General features: G+C 35.7%; 1 protein-coding gene across 1 annotated transcript in view; it reads right to left on the reverse strand.

Moving 5' to 3' along the window:
* LOC102801880 (lipid scramblase CLPTM1L-like) overlaps nucleotides 1-19,527 on the reverse strand; it is a 44,003-nt gene extending 24,476 nt beyond the window's left edge. The window contains exons 1-6 of the mRNA XM_085500729.1: nucleotides 19,111-19,527; nucleotides 17,861-17,961; nucleotides 12,163-12,349; nucleotides 6,379-6,509; nucleotides 4,385-4,457; nucleotides 1,174-1,291 (exon numbers count right to left, since the gene is read on the reverse strand). Coding sequence (XP_085356855.1) covers nucleotides 1,174-1,291; nucleotides 4,385-4,457; nucleotides 6,379-6,509; nucleotides 12,163-12,349; nucleotides 17,861-17,961; nucleotides 19,111-19,281 — 781 coding nt within the window. The 5' untranslated portion in view covers nucleotides 19,282-19,527. The remainder of the gene's footprint in view (nucleotides 1-1,173; nucleotides 1,292-4,384; nucleotides 4,458-6,378; nucleotides 6,510-12,162; nucleotides 12,350-17,860; nucleotides 17,962-19,110) is intronic.
* Between the last annotated feature and the right edge of the window lie 165 nt (nucleotides 19,528-19,692).

Below are 19,692 nucleotides of genomic sequence, written 5' to 3' on the forward strand. Positions count from 1 at the left end.
TGTGTGTGACACTCACTACATCAATCTATGTGTGAGACACTCATTACACCAATCTATGTGTGAGACACTCACTATACCAATCTATGTGTGTGACACTCACTACACCAATCTATGTGTGTGACACTCACTACACCAATCTATGTGTGTGACACTCACTACACCAATCTATGTGTGTGACACTCACTACACCAATCTATGTGTGAGACACTCACTATACCAATCTATGTGTGTGACAGTCATTACACCCATCTATGTGTGAGACACGCACTACACCAATCTATGTGTGAGACACTCACTACACAAATCTATGTGTGAGACACTCACTACACCAATCTATGTGTGAGACACACACTACACCAATCTATGTGTGAGACACACACTACACCAATCTATGTGTGAGACACACACTACACAAATCTATGTGTGAGACACTCACTACACAAATCTATGTGTGAGACACTCACTACACAAATCTATGTGTGAGACACTCACTATACCAATCTATGTGTGAGACACTCACTACACCAATCTGTGTGTGACACTCACTACACCAATCTATGTGTGTGACACTCACTACACTAATCTATGTGTGAGACACTCATTACACAAATCTATGTGTGAGACACTCACTACACCAATCTATGTGTGTGACACTCACTACACCAATCTATGTGTGAGACACTCACTACACCAATCTATGTGTGTGACACTCACTATACCAATCTATGTGTGTGACACTCATTACACCAATCTATGTGTGAGACACTCACTACAACAATCTATGTGTGAGACACTCACTATACTAATCTATGTGTGAGACACTCACTACACAAATCTATGTGTGTGACACTCATTACAACAATCTATGTGTGAGACACTCACTACACCAATCTATGTGTGAGACACTCACTACACCAATCTATGTGTGAGACACTCACTACACCAATCTATGTGTGAGACACTCACTATACCAATCTATGTGTGTGACACTCACTACACCAATCTATGTGTGAGACACTCACTACACAAATCTATGTGTGAGACACTCACTACACAAATCTATGTGTGAGACACTCACTACACAAATCTATGTGTGAGACACTCACTACACCAATCTATGTGCAGAAACCTTGTCACAGTAATGCTGGTCCATCATGAGATGGAACAACTTACCCAATTGTTGTAATGTTTTCATTGACTCCTGCATAGTAGTAAATAGACGTAGTTTACCAATGGTTATTGGACTATATTCTATGTGTAGTTCCATTTCACTTGTATTGCTAGTTATTTCCTAAAGGTAAAATCACAAAAACTGTAATGTTAAAAAAAACATTAATATAACAAGCTGTTTGTTGGGTGATGTAGCTCTGATGTTTGTGATGTATACTCTGAAAGCAGCCCTTCTGCTGGTCTATCTCTGCTGTTTGTGATGTATACTCTGAAAGCAGCCCTTCTGCTGGTCTATCTCTGATGTTTGTGTTGTACACTCTGAAAGCAGCCCTTCTGCTGGTCTATCTCTGCTGTTTGTGATGTACACTCTGAAAGCAGCCCTTCTGCTGGTCTATCTCTGCTGTTTGTGATGTATACTCTGAAAGCAGCCCTTCTGCTGGTCTATCTCTGATGTTTGTGTTGTACACTCTGAAAGCAGCCCTTCTGCTGGTCTATCTCTGCTGTTTGTGATGTACACTCTGAAAGCAGCCCTTCTGCTGATCTATCTCTGCAGTTTGTGATGTATACTCTGAAAGCAGCCCTTCTGCTGGTCTATCTCTGCTGTTTGTGATGTATACTCTGAAAGCAGCCCTTCTGCTGATCTATCTCTGCTGTTTGTGATGTATACTCTGAAAGCAGCCCTTCTGCTGATCTATCTCTGCAGTTTGTGATGTACACTCTGAAAGCAGCCCTTCTGCTAGTCTATGTCTGCTGTTTGTGATGTATACTCTGAAAGCAGTCCTTCTGCTGATCTATCTCTGCTGTTTGTGATGTATACTCTGAAAGCAGTCCTTCTGCTGGTCTATCTCTGCTGTTTGTGATGTATACTCTGAAAGCAGTCTTTCTGCTGGTCTATCTCTGCTGTTTGTGTTGTATACTCTGAAAGCAGCCCTTCTGCTGATCTATCTCTGCAGTTTGTGATGTATACTCTGAAAGCAGCCCTTCTGCTGGTCTATCTCTGCTGTTTGTGATGTACACTCTGAAAGCAGCCCTTCTGCTGATCTATCTCTGCAGTTTGTGATGTACACTCTGAAAGCAGCCCTTCTGCTGGTCTATCTCTGCTGTTTGTGATGTACACTCTGAAAGCAGCCCTTCTGCTAGTCTATGTCTGCTGTTTGTGATGTATACTCTGAAAGCAGTCTTTCTGCTGGTCTATCTCTGCTGTTTGTGATGTACACTCTGAAAGCAGCCCTTCTGCTGGTCTATCTCTGCTGTTTGTGATGTACACTCTGAAAGCAGCCCTTCTGCTAGTCTATGTCTGCTGTTTGTGATGTATACTCTGAAAGCAGCCCTTCTGCTGGTCTATCTCTGCTGTTTGTGATGTATACTCTGAAAGCAGCCCTTCTGCTGATCTATCTCTGCAGTTTGTGATGTACACTCTGAAAGCAGTCCTTCTGCTGATCTATCTCTGCTGTTTGTGATGTACACTCTGAAAGCAGCCCTTCTGCTGGTCTATCTCTGCTGTTTGTGATGTACACTCTGAAAGCAGCCCTTCTGCTAGTCTATGTCTGCTGTTTGTGATGTATACTCTGAAAGCAGCCCTTCTGCTGGTCTATCTCTGCTGTTTGTGATGTATACTCTGAAAGCAGTCCTTCTGCTGGTCTATCTCTGCTGTTTGTGATGTACACTCTGAAAGCAGCCCTTCTGCTAGTCTATGTCTGCTGTTTGTGATGTACACTCTGAAAGCAGCCCTTCTGCTGATCTATCTCTGCTGTTTGTGATGTACACTCTGAAAGCAGCCCTTCTGCTAGTCTATGTCTGCTGTTTGTGATGTATACTCTGAAAGCAGCCCTTCTGCTGGTCTATCTCTGCTGTTTGTGATGTATACTCTGAAAGCAGCCCTTCTGCTGATCTATCTCTGCAGTTTGTGATGTACACTCTGAAAGCAGTCCTTCTGCTGATCTATCTCTGCTGTTTGTGATGTACACTCTGAAAGCAGCCCTTCTGCTGGTCTATCTCTGCTGTTTGTGATGTACACTCTGAAAGCAGCCCTTCTGCTAGTCTATGTCTGCTGTTTGTGATGTATACTCTGAAAGCAGCCCTTCTACTAGTCTATCTCTGCTGTTTGTGATGTATACTCTGAAAGCAGTCCTTCTGCTGGTCTATCTCTGCTGTTTGTGATGTACACTCTGAAAGCAGCCCTTCTGCTAGTCTATGTCTGCTGTTTGTGATGTACACTCTGAAAGCAGCCCTTCTGCTGATCTATCTCTGCTGTTTGTGATGTACACTCTGAAAGCAGCCCTTCTGCTAGTCTATGTCTGCTGTTTGTGATGTATACTCTGAAAGCAGCCCTTCTACTAGTCTATGTCTGCTGTTTGTGATGTACACTCTGAAAGCAGCCCTTCTGCTGATCTATCTCTGCTGTTTGTGATGTACACTCTGAAAGCAGCCCTTCTGCTGGTCTATCTCTGCTGTTTGTGATGTACACTCTGAAAGCAGCCCTTCTGCTAGTCTATGTCTGCTGTTTGTGATGTACACTCTGAAAGCAGCCCTTCTACTAGTCTATGTCTGCTGTTTGTGATGTATACTCTGAAAGCAGCCCTTCTGCTGAGATTATTTGTATTCCATAGGTCCATTAAATTCCATTACAATTTGTTATTTTATGAAAACCATTAAAGACATATTACTCTAAACTGCTATGAATTTTCAATATTAGACTTCGTTATTTGTGAAAACAGAATTTTCACTGCTACAAAATTTTGCCAAAAAAATGATCTTTCACATAATTAAAGTAAATCTAAAATTACAATGTTTACAATACCATGAACTAGTTCAAACCCTTCAAGTCTGGATAGTACATATAGTTATTGCTACCACATAACAATACCATGAACTAGTTCAAAACCTTCAAGTCTGGATAGTACATATAGTTATTGCTACCACATAACAATACCATGAACTAGTTCAAAACCTTCAAGTCTGGATAGTACATATAGTTATTGCTACCACATAACAATACCATGAACTAGTTCAAAACCTTCAAGTCTGGATAGTACATATAGTTATTGCTACCACATAACAATCATATCATATAAACACAAATAGTCAAACTGTTGATTTATATGTTGACATTTTAGGAAATAAACAAAATATGCTAAAATAAAGAGAGAAACCTATCCCCTTGTGTTAGTATTTCAAGAAATGTACATTCATGCTTCAATAGAATGTAGTTTACCTTCAAATCGTCAAGTCTATAGCTGAGATCATCAATGTACAAAATAGGTAGATAGTCTCCTTCTGAAGTTGTCCTGAAAAAATAATCAAAGAAAGGTTCAAGCAGTCAGATCAGGAAATATACAAGTTTTATAAATGATTGAACACACAATGAGTAATCATTATAATTCTAATTAAAGTTTATTAAAATGTGGTCTCTCTCTGGTAATCACAGTAAACCATGTGAGTAATGTTAGACACATAAGTCAGTACTTATGTGTCATTGTGTTTGATAGCGTGTTTCAAGTCCAGTAATGATGGCATTTTAAATCATTTACTCACAAGATTAACGTAACTAAAAGTAATAATAATAATAACTTTATTGCATCCTTAGAAATATAGTTTTTCTATCAGTTTATAGCAATAAAGATAAAATACAAACATTCCTTGCAAGGAAGGAGAAATTTATGAATTAACCAACACTTGTGACTATATTTTTGTTAGTACTTTCCATTAAGTATACAATTTTGTGTTGGTCATTTGTTATCTCAGATGGAATTAAAAGTTTGATGGTTTTGTTTTTCTTAGTGATTCTTAGATTATCTATGAGAACTAGCTTTATTCCTTGATCAGTCGTACAATCATGGATTTTCACACATACCGTAAACGACCTACTTCCAAGTCACTACACATACGCAAAGCTCATATAAAACAAGTCATTGAAAATGACACAGTCCCCGTTAAATTTTTGTAAGTTCTTTGTGCTCGTCATATTAAAGCGGAGGGGTTGTTGTGAGCGTGTCCTTGAAACTTGAGTCCCAAGTGGCGTATACAATAAATTGTTTATTTACATCAAAACATGTGTTCCGTGTAGGAGTAATATGGCCAAAAATATAAACAGCTGTTATTCGGCCATCTTTGATCTGATTATGAAACAAACTGACATGTATGATGTATGTGCCAAATACGAATGAAAATGATACATAAATTGTGGAAATATAGTAGTAAGGCCAAAAAGTCAGATGGCTGTCAATCAGCCATCCATGATCAGATTTTGAAAGAAATTGTCATGGACATGTATCCTAACATGTATAAAGTATATGCCAAATTTGAATGAAAACTGACAAAGCATGTCCAAGATACCGCATATAAAAAACAAAACACCATGCCTGCCAGTCGGCCATCTTTGATCCAATTGTGAAATAAATCATCATGAACATGTATCCTAACATGTATAATCTATGTACCAAGTTTGAATGAAAACAGACAAAGCATGTCCAAAATACAACATTTTCAAAAAACAAGATGGCTGCCAGTCGGCCATTTTGAATCGAATCGCTAAACCACTGCATGGGCATATGTCCCACATAAGGTACTAGGCACATGCAAAGAATGAACAAAATCGGCCCAAAGGATTCTGAAATATGACTCTGGACAGACTGACGCACGAACGGACAGACGGATGAACAGACTCAGGGACTCATGGACGGTTGGAGGACATGTATCTTAACATGTATAATATATGTACCAAATTTGAATGAAAACTGACAAAGCATGTCCAAAATACAACATTTAAAAAAAATAAGATGGCTGCCAGTCGGCCATTTTGAATCGAATTGCTAAACCACTGCATGTGCATATGTCCCAAATAAGGTACTAGGCACATGAAAAGAATGAACGGAATCTATCCAAAGGATTCTGAGATATTACTTCGGACGGACGGACGGACAGACGGACAGAGACCAAAAATTATAAGTCCTTGTTTTCGGATTCGTCCGAACGGGCACTAACAAAAATGTTATACTTTCAGTAAATACCGAAAAGTACACAACATTTAGGACATATCATAGAAAAGAGTATTTCATCTTCTATACCCTGTAGAGAACAGTGACTGCAGTATATTCTATTGGTGTTTTAGGCCGAGTATGTCTTCACTTTTATATTGCTAGGTTATGGTTATTTGTTCTGAATCTAAAAACAGAAATTTATCTGACACTAGATAATGATCACACCCACCTAATATACCTGTACACATCTTGAGGAATTGCAAATCTATCAAATGTCTGCAAATCTTGTACCACATTTATCTTCAATTTGGGTTTCCAGTGAGAAACAGTGTTTTCATCTTTTCCCAGAGTTTTATTTTCCTGCAAACACAAAATAAACAAGTCATTGAAAATGACACAGTCCCCGTTAAGTTCTCTTTGTGCTCGTCATATTAAAGCGGAGGGGTTGTCGCGAGCGTGTCCTTGAAACTTGAGTTGCAAGTGGCATATACAACAGATTATTTATTTACATCAAAACACGTGTTTCGTGTCATAGTAATATGGCCAAAATAAAAACAGCCGTTATTCAGCCATCTTTGATCTGATTATGAAACACACTGATATGTATGATGTATGTGCCAAATACGAATGAAAATGGTACATAAATTGTGGAAATATAGTAGTAAGGCCAAAAAGTCAGATGGCTGTCAATCGGCCATCCTTGACCAGATTTTGAAACAAATTGTCATGGATATGCATCCTAACATGTATAAAGTACATGTATGTGCCAAATTTGAATGAAAACTGACAGAGCACGACCAAGATACCGCATAAAAAAACAAAAACAAGATGCCTGCCAGTCGACCATCTTTGATCCATCATGGACATGTATCCTAACATGTATAATCTATGTACCAAGTTTGAATGAAAACTGACAAAGCATGTCCAAAATACAACATTTTCAAAAAACAAGATGGCTGCCAGTCGGCCATTTTGAATCGAATCGCTAAACCACTGCATGTGCATATGTCCCACATAAGGTACTAGGCACATGCAAAGAATGAACGGAATCGGTCCACAGGATTCTGAAATATGACGTTGGATAGACTGACGCAGAGACAGACGGACGGACGGCGGACGGACAGACTCAGGAACTCATGGACGGTCGGGGACATGTATCCTAACATGTATGATCTATGTAGTAAATTTGAATGAAAACTGACAAAGCATGTCCAAAATACGACATTTTCAAAAAAAAGATGGCTGCCAGTCAGCCATCTTTGATCCAATTGTGAAATAAATCATCATGGACATGTATCCTAACATGTATAATCTATGTACCAAGTTTGAATGAAAACTGACAAAGCATGTCCAAAATACAACATTTTCAAAAAACAAGATGGCTGTCAGTCGGCCATTTTGAATCGAATCGCTAAACCACTGCATGTGCATATGTCCCACATAAGGTACTAGGCACATGCAAAGAATGAACGGAATCGGTCCACAGGATTCTGAAATATGACGTTGGATAGACTGACGCACGGACAGACGGACACACGGACGGTCGGACGGACAGACTCAGAAACTCACGGACGGTCGGGGACATGTATCCTAACATGTATAATCTATGTACCAAGTTTGAATGAAAACTGACAAAGCATGTCCAAAATACAACATTTTCAAAAAACAAGATGGCTGCCAGTCGGCCATTTTGAATCGAATCGCTAAACCACTGCATGTGCATATGTCCCACATAAAGTACTAGGCACATGCAAAGAATGAACGGAATCGGTCCAAGGGACTCTGAGGTATGACTCCGGACGGACGCACGGAGACCGAATTATAAGTCCCCGTTTTCGGACTTCGTCCGAACGGGGACTAAAAAATAATGCAAACTACACACTGCAAGTTGTTGTGTATGTTAGATTAATCTTGTGTAGGCAAGGGCATAATGTGAACCTACACAATAAAAACACACATAAATTTGGATGCACACAAGCCAAACAATGTGCTACTACTGCTGCTGTTTATATATAGGCTTCTCATTGTAAGACCCACATTCCTGTACTATATTTTTTTTTATCGGAAGTGCATCTCCAATAGAAGATCACATAAACCACACATTGAATCATTGAAATATAACTTATGACATATGTATGGTTGTTTTTTTTACCATCAAAACCTATCACCTAAAACCTATTTCATTGATCTTTACCATTTACTAGGAGAATCCAGGAGAATGTATGGTCAATCTGAATACATAACAAATTTGTCAAACCCATGAAAATGGGATTTTTAAAATATTTACCATTGGTTCCTAGAGTTACATGTATTTCCTGATTTTGTTTGGATGTAGATGGTAAAAATTAAAATATAGTTTAAGGTAGCGAGACTATTATTTGTGTTGAAAATTACAATTTTCACATTTATTTATTAATTGATGAAATGCACTATAAACTTTCATATGATAAAGTCAACATAACATAGAATGTCATGTAAGTTGGTTAAAATGTAGATTTTCTGAAGGAAAGCAAGGCAGCCTCAGTAGTGTTTTCCAAAATCAACAACACAGGTTTAATCTGTGTGCCTATAAGTTTCAAAGATAAACTCAAGACAAAGCAATGTTAGGATGTGTTATCAGTAGCTATCTGACACACAATGAGTGTTTCCAAACATTTGAGTGGTTTGTCTCCGCCCCTGTTTGTTTCACAGATTAGTCATTTGCATATGAATGTGTCAGACACAAGGTCACACAGCCACTGAAAAAAATCATTGATTTTGGTGTTTTCATATGCCGAATTTATCCAAATATAGCTATCCCATTCCTTTATTTTTTTGGTTTCCAATAGCCTTACACATTTGGATGTCCCTACACATGTTAAAACAGACCTTGATGGGAAAACAAATTGATTGTGCAGATAAACAAGCTTGAAAATCTTTGCTGTTACTTCATGGACGTTTTCTAGGAGTTTATGTTTTTCAAAATACAAGGTCTTTAAAGGCCCAGGTATACTATAAATACGCTCCTAAACAATAGGGATCATTTCCTTGCTTGTCACGCTGTAGTAAACAGCTCCAGCCAAGCTCCGGTAAAAACGTGTTTTCTCGAACTTACAGGTCGATTATGTCGTGCCAAAGTGGATGCATGTGACTATGAATATCACAGCAGTGACTGTGTGTAATATTTATGACAATAAATTGTGTACGAGCTGAGATTTTGGCGGATAAAAGTAAAGAACATGAACCGGGGAAAGGGATGCGCGACTAATCTTGAATAATTACTACTGTCAATCAAAGTCATGTGATGTTGGACCGCTGAAACAGGATGCATCATAGGCTACGCAAGTGATTAACACCATGCATTAGAATAGCCACACCTCCAATTCACACTTGCCCAGGGCAAGTGAATTGGGCCTTTAACAAAAAATAACATATACTTATTGTCATCGGATTAACACCAAATTTTCACAGCTTTAAGGTGACAATGAGAGGAACTTGAATGTGTCCAGACAAACTATTTCATCGATTATTTACCAACGAGTTGTGGTTTGAGTTGGGGGCAATGCGACTAAAACAGTAATTGAAATTCAGCACACTATTTTTTAAACACATTCAATTTACCAGACTATTGAACAACTAGGAAAAGTGAAAAAAATACTTCTTACCGCCAGCATAAATGCGTAATTATTTTTCTTACAGAAAAAGTAATTTTTCACCTTTGATTGAGTAACGCGTCGTAGAATGCAGATACGGGCATGCAGAATACACTTGTGAAAAGCTTGAAGTCTGGCGATTCTAAAAATATATACTTTCCCGGGTCTATTTGTAGTCATTTAGTCACAATTAGAAGATGAAAACAAGTATGCAAATAATAGTCCCGCTACCTTAAGATGGGTCCTCATGGTTGTCCCGAATTACTAGGAAATTCAGACAAATACTATTTATTTTTGCATGAAATAGTGCTTTAAGGTAGAAGCCTACTAATCACTTTTAAGAAAGTTGGTCACAAATCGCATAACAATGTTCATTGGTTTATTATGTAAAATCATGAAGCTATTGTCCCATGACACCATAAAATAGCATTCTATTGTGTGTTACAGTGACGTATTTTGAGAAACTTGCACTACATTTTTTTAAAAATAGCTATTTTTAGAACAATTCCATAGAGCACAATGTTAAACAAAAATTCTGGGAATTTGAAATCATGAATAGGCTTCTACCTTAGCACAAATTGCTATGAAAATAGTTTCCAAAAATCCATGTTATCAGATTGCTTCTCTCTAAAAAAATATTTCATACGTTCATACGTATTAAAAAAAAGCACAGTTGATGACTTGTTACTGTATAAACAATGACATGTACAAGGTATTGTGGGTTGTTCCCTATAATATCATATTTATCGGGGGGGGTCTTTTTCTATACTTGTAATAAAAAAAATAAAAAAAATCTATTTTTTACTTGTTGTATTAACAGTTGACTTCCTTGCAGACTTCTTGAAAAATAATTGTCAATTGCATAAAAAGAGGGGTGAATACAAAATAGCTTCAACACCAAAATAGGTAATTTCGGGTTCTGCATTCAGAGCAGCGCGTTCGCAGCTGTTTCCGTAATTTACATTATTTTATTTTTCAAGACTTCTTATCTGAATCATATTAGTCAGCAAGTCTACAGAAATGTATATTAAAGGGCGACAGTCGTCGTTCCGCGTTCTGTTTGATATGAGACTCATAGCGATGTATACAATGCGTGTAAAATACATTTTGTATTTACATGAAATTCGAACACGCGCTGCGCAACGACCACCAAGCTTTAAAGTAGAAAAGGTAGTTCTCTTTTTGAAATATGTTGTGGCCCTAACAGGGGCCAGCTGTTTGGTTTGTGCGATTCAAGCAAATCTTACAGTATATGGAGAGCCGCAAAGCAAGTGTCGCACTCATTCAGCTTTAGCATCATCGACAATGAAACCAATGTTGCAATATTGTAGCGGTTGAAATCACTATGTTTTGGCTTTACAAAATATTTGGCAGCAGCTTGGGAATCCATAACTGGGGCCAGCAATTATGCATTGTCATGCCGAAGACTGCCAACTTTTTTACCACCTTTCATCATAGCTATTGCATTTCTGTCATGAAAATTATTCTTCTGTCGTTGGAGTAATAAAAATTCTTCCTATTTCAAGCCCACCGCGATATCCATATAGTGAGACATTCCAACCTCCGAAACTTGCTGAATGATAACTTCCATCATGATTGATGTGCGTCTCGTCTACTAAGAAAGCAATGTTGATTTGACCTTTATGATGAAACACTAGTAGTGATGTCATTCTTAGCAAATCAGTAAAGCAGATGCTTCAAGGTCAAAGATGACTGACAGACTGTAAACAAAAGCATCGTTTGCCACAACCCCATGTTTCTTGTCTCTTTATTGTGATAAGACATGAATTAAAAGTGCCAAGCTGACAGACAGCGAAATCCGTGGAGTAAAATTTCTAAGCCTAAATTGTGTAAGACGACATCGACGAACTTTAGGACGAAGCTGCAGGGATTTTGTTTGACTTGGACTTTGAGGGTTTTAACTTTGACGAAGATGGTGATGAACGTACAAATAGAGATCTGAGGGTTTTTTTCTATGAACTTTCGTAATTTTCACTATGTAAATTATTATTGTTCTTGTATGACTGTTGATTTGTCAAAACCAGAAAAAAGTTTACGCAGTTTAACTTAAATTTGAATGATTCTTCACTGTAGATTTTTATTATTTCTGGTTTATTTGTCACATTATAAGCAATACATTATTTTTTTTTTACTTCTAATGTTGCATATTGTTCATTTATTTCTGTTGCATGTTTTTATTCGCTGTTCTATCCCCTATTGCAGTTCAATCTGCGTGTTGTCAATTTTTGCAAATTTTTTGTGTTTTTTTGCATAGGATGTCCAGCATAGGCCCACCCCTATTGTTTTGCAATTTTCCATGGTCAGAACCATGAGCTCTTACCCGGATAAATACGGTATATAATAACAATAATATGACTAACCTGTTCCCTAGACCCAGTCATTAAATTCACATACTGTACTTTAGGTATAGTATAGTGTGTTAATGGAGACACTGCATAAGATGACATTGAATTTCCGACTGGTGTTAATCCTTTTGGGTTGACATACACATGAACAAACAACGTACCATTCTGTACTGTCTTACTTGGTAATGTCACATTAATGTCACTATACAGAGAAACAAAATAGTCAACACTACTATAGCATAGAAATAAATAGATTTGGCATTGCTATGAATTATACTACACTATATCATGGAAATAGATGGTCTTGGCATTGCTATGAATTATACTACACTATATCATAGAAATAAATAGATTTGGCATTGCTATGAATTATACTACACTATATCATGGAAATAGATGGTCTTGGCATTGCTATGAATTATACTACACTATATCATAGAAATAGATGGTCTTGGCATTGCTATGAATTATACTACACTATATCATAGAAATAGATGGTCTTGGCATTGCTATGAATTATACTACACTATATCATAGAAATAGATGGTCTTGGCATTGCTATGAATTATACTACACTATATCATAGAAATAGATGGTCTTGGCATTGCTATGAATTATACTACACTATATCATAGAAATAGATGGTCTTGGCATTGCTATGAATTATACTACACTATATCATAGAAATAGATGGTCTTGGCATAGCTATGAATTATACTACACTATATCATAGAAATAGATGGTCTTGGCATTGCTATGAATTATACTACACTATATCATAGAAATAGATGGTCTTGGCATTTCTATGAATTATACTACACCATATCATAGAGATAGATGGTCTTGGCATTGCTATGAATTATACTACACCATATCATAGAGATAGATGGTCTTGGCATTGCTATGAATTATACTACACCATATCATAGAAATAGATAGTCTTGGCATTGCTATGAATTATACTACACTATATCATAGAAATAGATGGTCTTGGCATTGCTATGAATTATACTACACTATATCATAGAAATAGACAGTCTTGGCATTGCTATGAATTATACTAGACTATAGCATAGAAATAAATAGATTTAGCATTGCTATGAATTATACTACACTATATCATAGAAATAAATAGATTTGGCATTGCTATGAATTATACTACACTATATCATAGAAATAGATGGTCTTGGCATTGCTATGAATTATACTACACTATATCATAGAAATAGATAGTCTTGGCATTGCTATGAATTATACTACACCATAGCATAGAGATAGATAGTCTTGGCATTGCTATGAATTATACTACACCATATCATGGAAATAGATGGTCTTGGCATTGCTATGAATTATACTACACTATATCATAGAAATAGATAGTCTTGGCATTGCTATGAATTATACTACACCATAGCATAGAGATAGATAGTCTTGGCATTGCTATGAATTATACTACACCATAGCATAGAGATAGATAGTCTTGGCATTGCTATGAATTATACTACACTATATCATAGAAATAGATGGTCTTGGCATTGCTATGAATTATACTACACCATAGCATAGAGATAGATAGTCTTGGCATTGTTATGAATTATACTACACCATAGCATAGAAATAGATGGTCTTGGCATTGCTATGAATTATACTACACCATAGCATAGAGATAGATAGTCTTGGCATTGTTATGAATTATACTACACTATATCATAGAAATAGATGGTCTTGGCATTGCTATGAATTATACTACACTATATCATAGAAATAGATGGTCTTGGCATTGCCATGAATTATACTACACTATATCATAGAAATAGATGGTCTTGGCATTGCTATGAATTATACTACACTATATCATAGAAATAGATGGTCTTGGCATTGTTATGAATTATACTACACTATATCATAGAAATAGATGGTCTTGGCATTGCTATGAATTATACTACACTATATCATAGAAATAGATGGTCTTGGCATTGCTATGAATTATACTACACTATATCATAGAAATAGATGGTCTTGGCATTGCTATGAATTATACTACACCATAGCGTAGAGATAGATAGTCTTGGCATTGCCATGAATTATACTACACCATAGCATAGAAATAGATGGTCTTGGCATTTCTATGAATTATACTACACCATAGCATAGAAATAGATGGTCTTGGCATTGCTATGAATTATACTACACTGTAGCATAGAAATAGATGGTCTTGGCATTGCTATGAATTATACTACACTATATCATAGAAATAGATGGTCTTGGCATTGTTATGAATTATACTACACTATATCATAGAAATAGATGGTCTTGGCATTGCTATGAATTATACTACACTATATCATAGAAATAGATGGTCTTGGCATTGCTATGAATTATACTACACCATAGCGTAGAGATAGATAGTCTTGGCATTGCTATGAATTATACTACACCATAGCATAGAAATAGATGGTCTTGGCATTGCTGTGAAATATCCTACACTATATCATAGAAATAGATGGTCTTGGCATTGCTATGAATTATACTACACTATATCATGGAAATAGATGGTCTTAGCATTGCTATGAATTATACTACACTATATCATGGAAATAGATGGTCTTGGCATTGCTATGAATTATACTACACTATATCATAGAAATAGATGGTCTTGGCATTGCTATGAATTATACTACACTATATCATGGAAATAGATGGTCTTGGCAATGCTATGAATTATACTACACTATATCATAGAAATAGATGGTCTTGGCATTGCTATGAATTATACTACACTATAGCATAGAAATAGATAGTATTGGTATTGTTATGAATTATACTACACTACAGCATAGAGATAGATATTCTTGGCATTGCTATGAATTATACTAGACTATAGCATAGAAATAAATAGATTTAGCATTGCTATGAATTATACTACACTATATCATAGAAATAAATAGATTTGGCATTGCTATGAATTATACTACACTATATCATAGAAATAGATGGTCTTGGCATTGCTATGAATTATACTACACTATATCATAGAAATAGATGGTCTTGGCATTGCTATGAATTATACTACACTATATCATAGAAATAGATGGTCTTGGCATTGCTATGTATTATACTACACTATAGCATAGAAATAAATAGATTTGGCATTGCTAAGAATTATACTACACCATAGCATAGAGATAGATGGTCTTGGCATTGCTATGAATTATACTAGACTATAGCATAGAAATAAATAGATTTAGCATTGCTATGAATTATACTACACTATATCATAGAAATAAATAGATTTGGCATTGCTATGAATTATACTACACTATATCATAGAAATAGATGGTCTTGGCATTGCTATGAATTATACTACACCATAGCATAGAGATAGATAGTCTTGGCATTGTTATGAATTATACTACACCATAGCATAGAAATAGATGGTCTTGGCATTGCTATGAATTATACTACACCATAGCATAGAGATAGATAGTCTTGGCATTGTTATGAATTATACTACACTATATCATAGAAATAGATGGTCTTGGCATTGCTATGAATTATACTACACTATATCATAGAAATAGATGGTCTTGGCATTGCCATGAATTATACTACACTATATCATAGAAATAGATGGTCTTGGCATTTCTATGAATTATACTACACCATAGCATAGAAATAGATGGTCTTGGCATTGCTATGAATTATACTACACTGTAGCATAGAAATAGATGGTCTTGGCATTGCTATGAATTATACTACACTATATCATAGAAATAGATGGTCTTGGCATTGTTATGAATTATACTACACTATATCATAGAAATAGATGGTCTTGGCATTGCTATGAATTATACTACACTATATCATAGAAATAGATGGTCTTGGCATTGCTATGAATTATACTACACCATAGCGTAGAGATAGATAGTCTTGGCATTGCTATGAATTATACTACACCATAGCATAGAAATAGATGGTCTTGGCATTGCTGTGAAATATCCTACACTATATCATAGAAATAGATGGTCTTGGCATTGCTATGAATTATACTACACCATATCATAGAGATAGATGGTCTTGGCATTGCTATGAATTATACTACACCATATCATAGAGATAGATGGTCTTGGCATTGCTATGAATTATACAACACTATATCATAAAAATAGATGGTCTTAGCATTGCTATGAATTATACTACACTATATCATGGAAATAGATGGTCTTAGCATTGCTATGAATTATACTACACTATATCATGGAAATAGATGGTCTTGGCATTGCTATGAATTATACTACACTATATCATAGAAATAGATGGTCTTGGCATTGCTATGAATTATACTACACTATATCATGGAAATAGATGGTCTTGGCAATGCTATGAATTATACTACACTATATCATAGAAATAGATGGTCTTGGCATTGCTATGAATTATACTACACTATAGCATAGAAATAGATAGTATTGGTATTGTTATGAATTATACTACACTACAGCATAGAGATAGATATTCTTGGCATTGTTATGAATTATACTACACCATAGCATAGAAATAAATGGTCTTGGCATTGCTATGAATTATACTACACCATATCATAGAAATAGATAGCCTTGGCATTGTTATGAATTATACTACACCATAGCATAGAAATAGATGGTCTTGGCATTGCTATGAATTATACTACACCATAGCATAGAGATAGATAGTCTTGGCATTGCTATGAATTATACTACACCATATCATAGAGATAGATGGTCTTGGCATTGCTATAAATTATACTACACCATAGCATAGAGATAGATAGTCTTGGCATTGCTATGAATTATACTACACCATATCATAGAGATAGATGGTCTTGGCATTGCTATGAATTATACTACACCATAGCATAGAAATAGATGGTCTTGGCATTGCTATGAATTATACAACACCATAGCATAGAGATAGATGGTCTTGGCATTGCTATGAATTATACTACACTATATCATAGAAATAGATGGTCTTGGCATTGCTATGAATTATACTACACTATATCATAGAAATAGATGGTCTTGGCATTGCTATGAATTATACTACACTATATCATAGAAATAGATGGTCTTGGCATTGCTATGAATTATACTACACTATATCATAAAAATAGATGGTCTTGGCATTGCTATGAATTATACTACACCATAGCATAGAGATAGATAGTCTTGGCATTGCTATGAATTATACTACACTATATCATAGAAATAGATGGTCTTGGCATTGCTATGAATTATACTACACCATATCATGGAAATAGATGGTCTTGGCATTGCTATGAATTATACTACACCATATCATAGAGTTGGATGGTCTTGGCATTGCTATGAATTATACTACACCATAACATAGAGATAGATTGTCTTGGCATTGCTATGAATTATACTACACTATATCATAGAAATAGACAGTCTTGGCATTGCTATGAATTATACTACACTATATCATAGAGATAGATAGTCTTGGCATTGCTATGAATTATACGACACTATATCATAGAGATAGATGGTCTTGGCAATGCTATGAATTACAGTAGACTATATCATAGAAATAGATTGTCTAGGCATTGCATTTCTATGCTATGGTGAAGTAAGGTTCAGACTTTCAATTTTTCAAATATTTCCCCAAAACGTTCACAGCTAAAACGATTGCATTAACTGTCCATCTTATAGTATACCTTTCATAAGTGTTTTCAATATTGAAATCCTCAATCTTCCAAAGTAACTTCAAATCTCTTCTTTTAGCATCTTTGCCTTTTAAACATGTGAAGACATGTAGCTGATATTGAAAAACAGGAATGACAAGCTTTAAATTAATTGATCAATACCTGCAATGAAATTTGCTAAAATGTGATACAAACAAAGTAATACTTGTATTCATTTAACATAATAGAATAGAATAGAATAGAATAGAATAATACATTTCTTTTTTGGTTATAGAAGTTTAAATGGCGCCCAGTTGGAAACTAGAGACCAGAATGATGGATTGTTCACATTGCTTTATCAAAGCAGTATGTCGTAAAACCTTGAGTTGACACCCTCAGCCAGCCGCAGACATCTTTTGTTTCCCAGTAATTGACAGGGCAATGCCCATGTGTGTTTAATGTTGAAGACATCCACATAGTTTGAATAACACAGGCACTGATTGTATAATACAGGTTCTTTAATGGCTAATTAAATATATGAAATAGTGAATGTTTAACTATTTTCTTTCAAAACTACTGTTAAAAATCCATTCAATTATCTGAAACTTAGCTGACTCATAGAGGTGCAATTTAGTCACTGTATTTAATTTATTGTTCATATTTCCATACTCCTTTACAATACATGAATACAGATATTTTTGTCCATAGATGTGTATATTGGTGGCATAATTGAGTGTCAAATAATATATCTATAGATCTGATCTATCTGTACAGCAAAAAGGGAAGGCAAAGGGGAGGGGAGGGAAGCAGTGAATCAAACTTATAGAAAATAACTTAAATGCACAACAGAGATATATTGCATGTAATAGGGCGATTTGATTTGACCAATTTAATTTAATTAACCTACTCCCCTATCTCACTATGGAAGATCTGGGTATACATATAAAGGTCAATGTAAAATGGTACCTGCAATTATTTGTGTTATGCAGCTTACAATCTAGGACTTAATTACTCGCTGGTCTTATTTACATATATTTTGGTGATAAATGAATTACTAAAATAAAATATGCAAAATTAACATTGCAATGACTTCTCAACCCAGTAAATTTAGAACATTGACCTTTTCCCCTTTCTACAGTGCTGGTACTTTTATATTAACATCACATATTTCTATCTCAACCTTTATACACAAACATATAACTTGGAGACATAATAATATCATAACCCCTTCCATACATTGACCTTTCAACATTATTGATATTTTTGGCAGACATTTTTCTTACCTCGAGCGTTGGATTTTTGGCTAGAAGCGGACGAATACATTGATTTTTATTGACGTGCTTGCATTGCGGTGGGAAGAACAAATCGTGCAAAGTAACTATAGAATGTAATATGTAGGCTAAAAATAAACCAACAATTATGTAGTTGATTACTGTCCCGACAGAAAACTTCATATTGATTCAAACTTTCTGCCCAGCCATATGTTTTATAAAGCTAATTGAATCTTCCTCTCCAATATGTCCGTTTACCGCGAATTAATGTTCACAAGTGCGAAACAGGAAGGTCACTTGCCGATGACAATTCCGTGACACACAGTAAATAAAACATTAATCTGGCATTTTAGTTGAATCATGGAGCTAGCTCTATGGTTGAATACCGCGAACACCGGATACTCAACACGTCGCATAACGATGACTCATAACACCGAGCGAGGGTCGTATGCTTCCGCAAAAGATCAACAATTAACTCCCCGTATATCTGAAATATTTGCGAGATTTTCATACATTTAACATAAAATAGTTAGTTTTAACAAGTTTTTTCTAGAGGGCCGTCGCATTTCCATGTTAAAGAAGTAACCGTTAGCA

Source organism: Saccoglossus kowalevskii, chromosome 6 (assembly GCF_978046115.1).
Source record: "Saccoglossus kowalevskii chromosome 6, keSacKowa6.1, whole genome shotgun sequence".
NCBI classification, from domain to species: domain Eukaryota; kingdom Metazoa; phylum Hemichordata; class Enteropneusta; family Harrimaniidae; genus Saccoglossus; species Saccoglossus kowalevskii.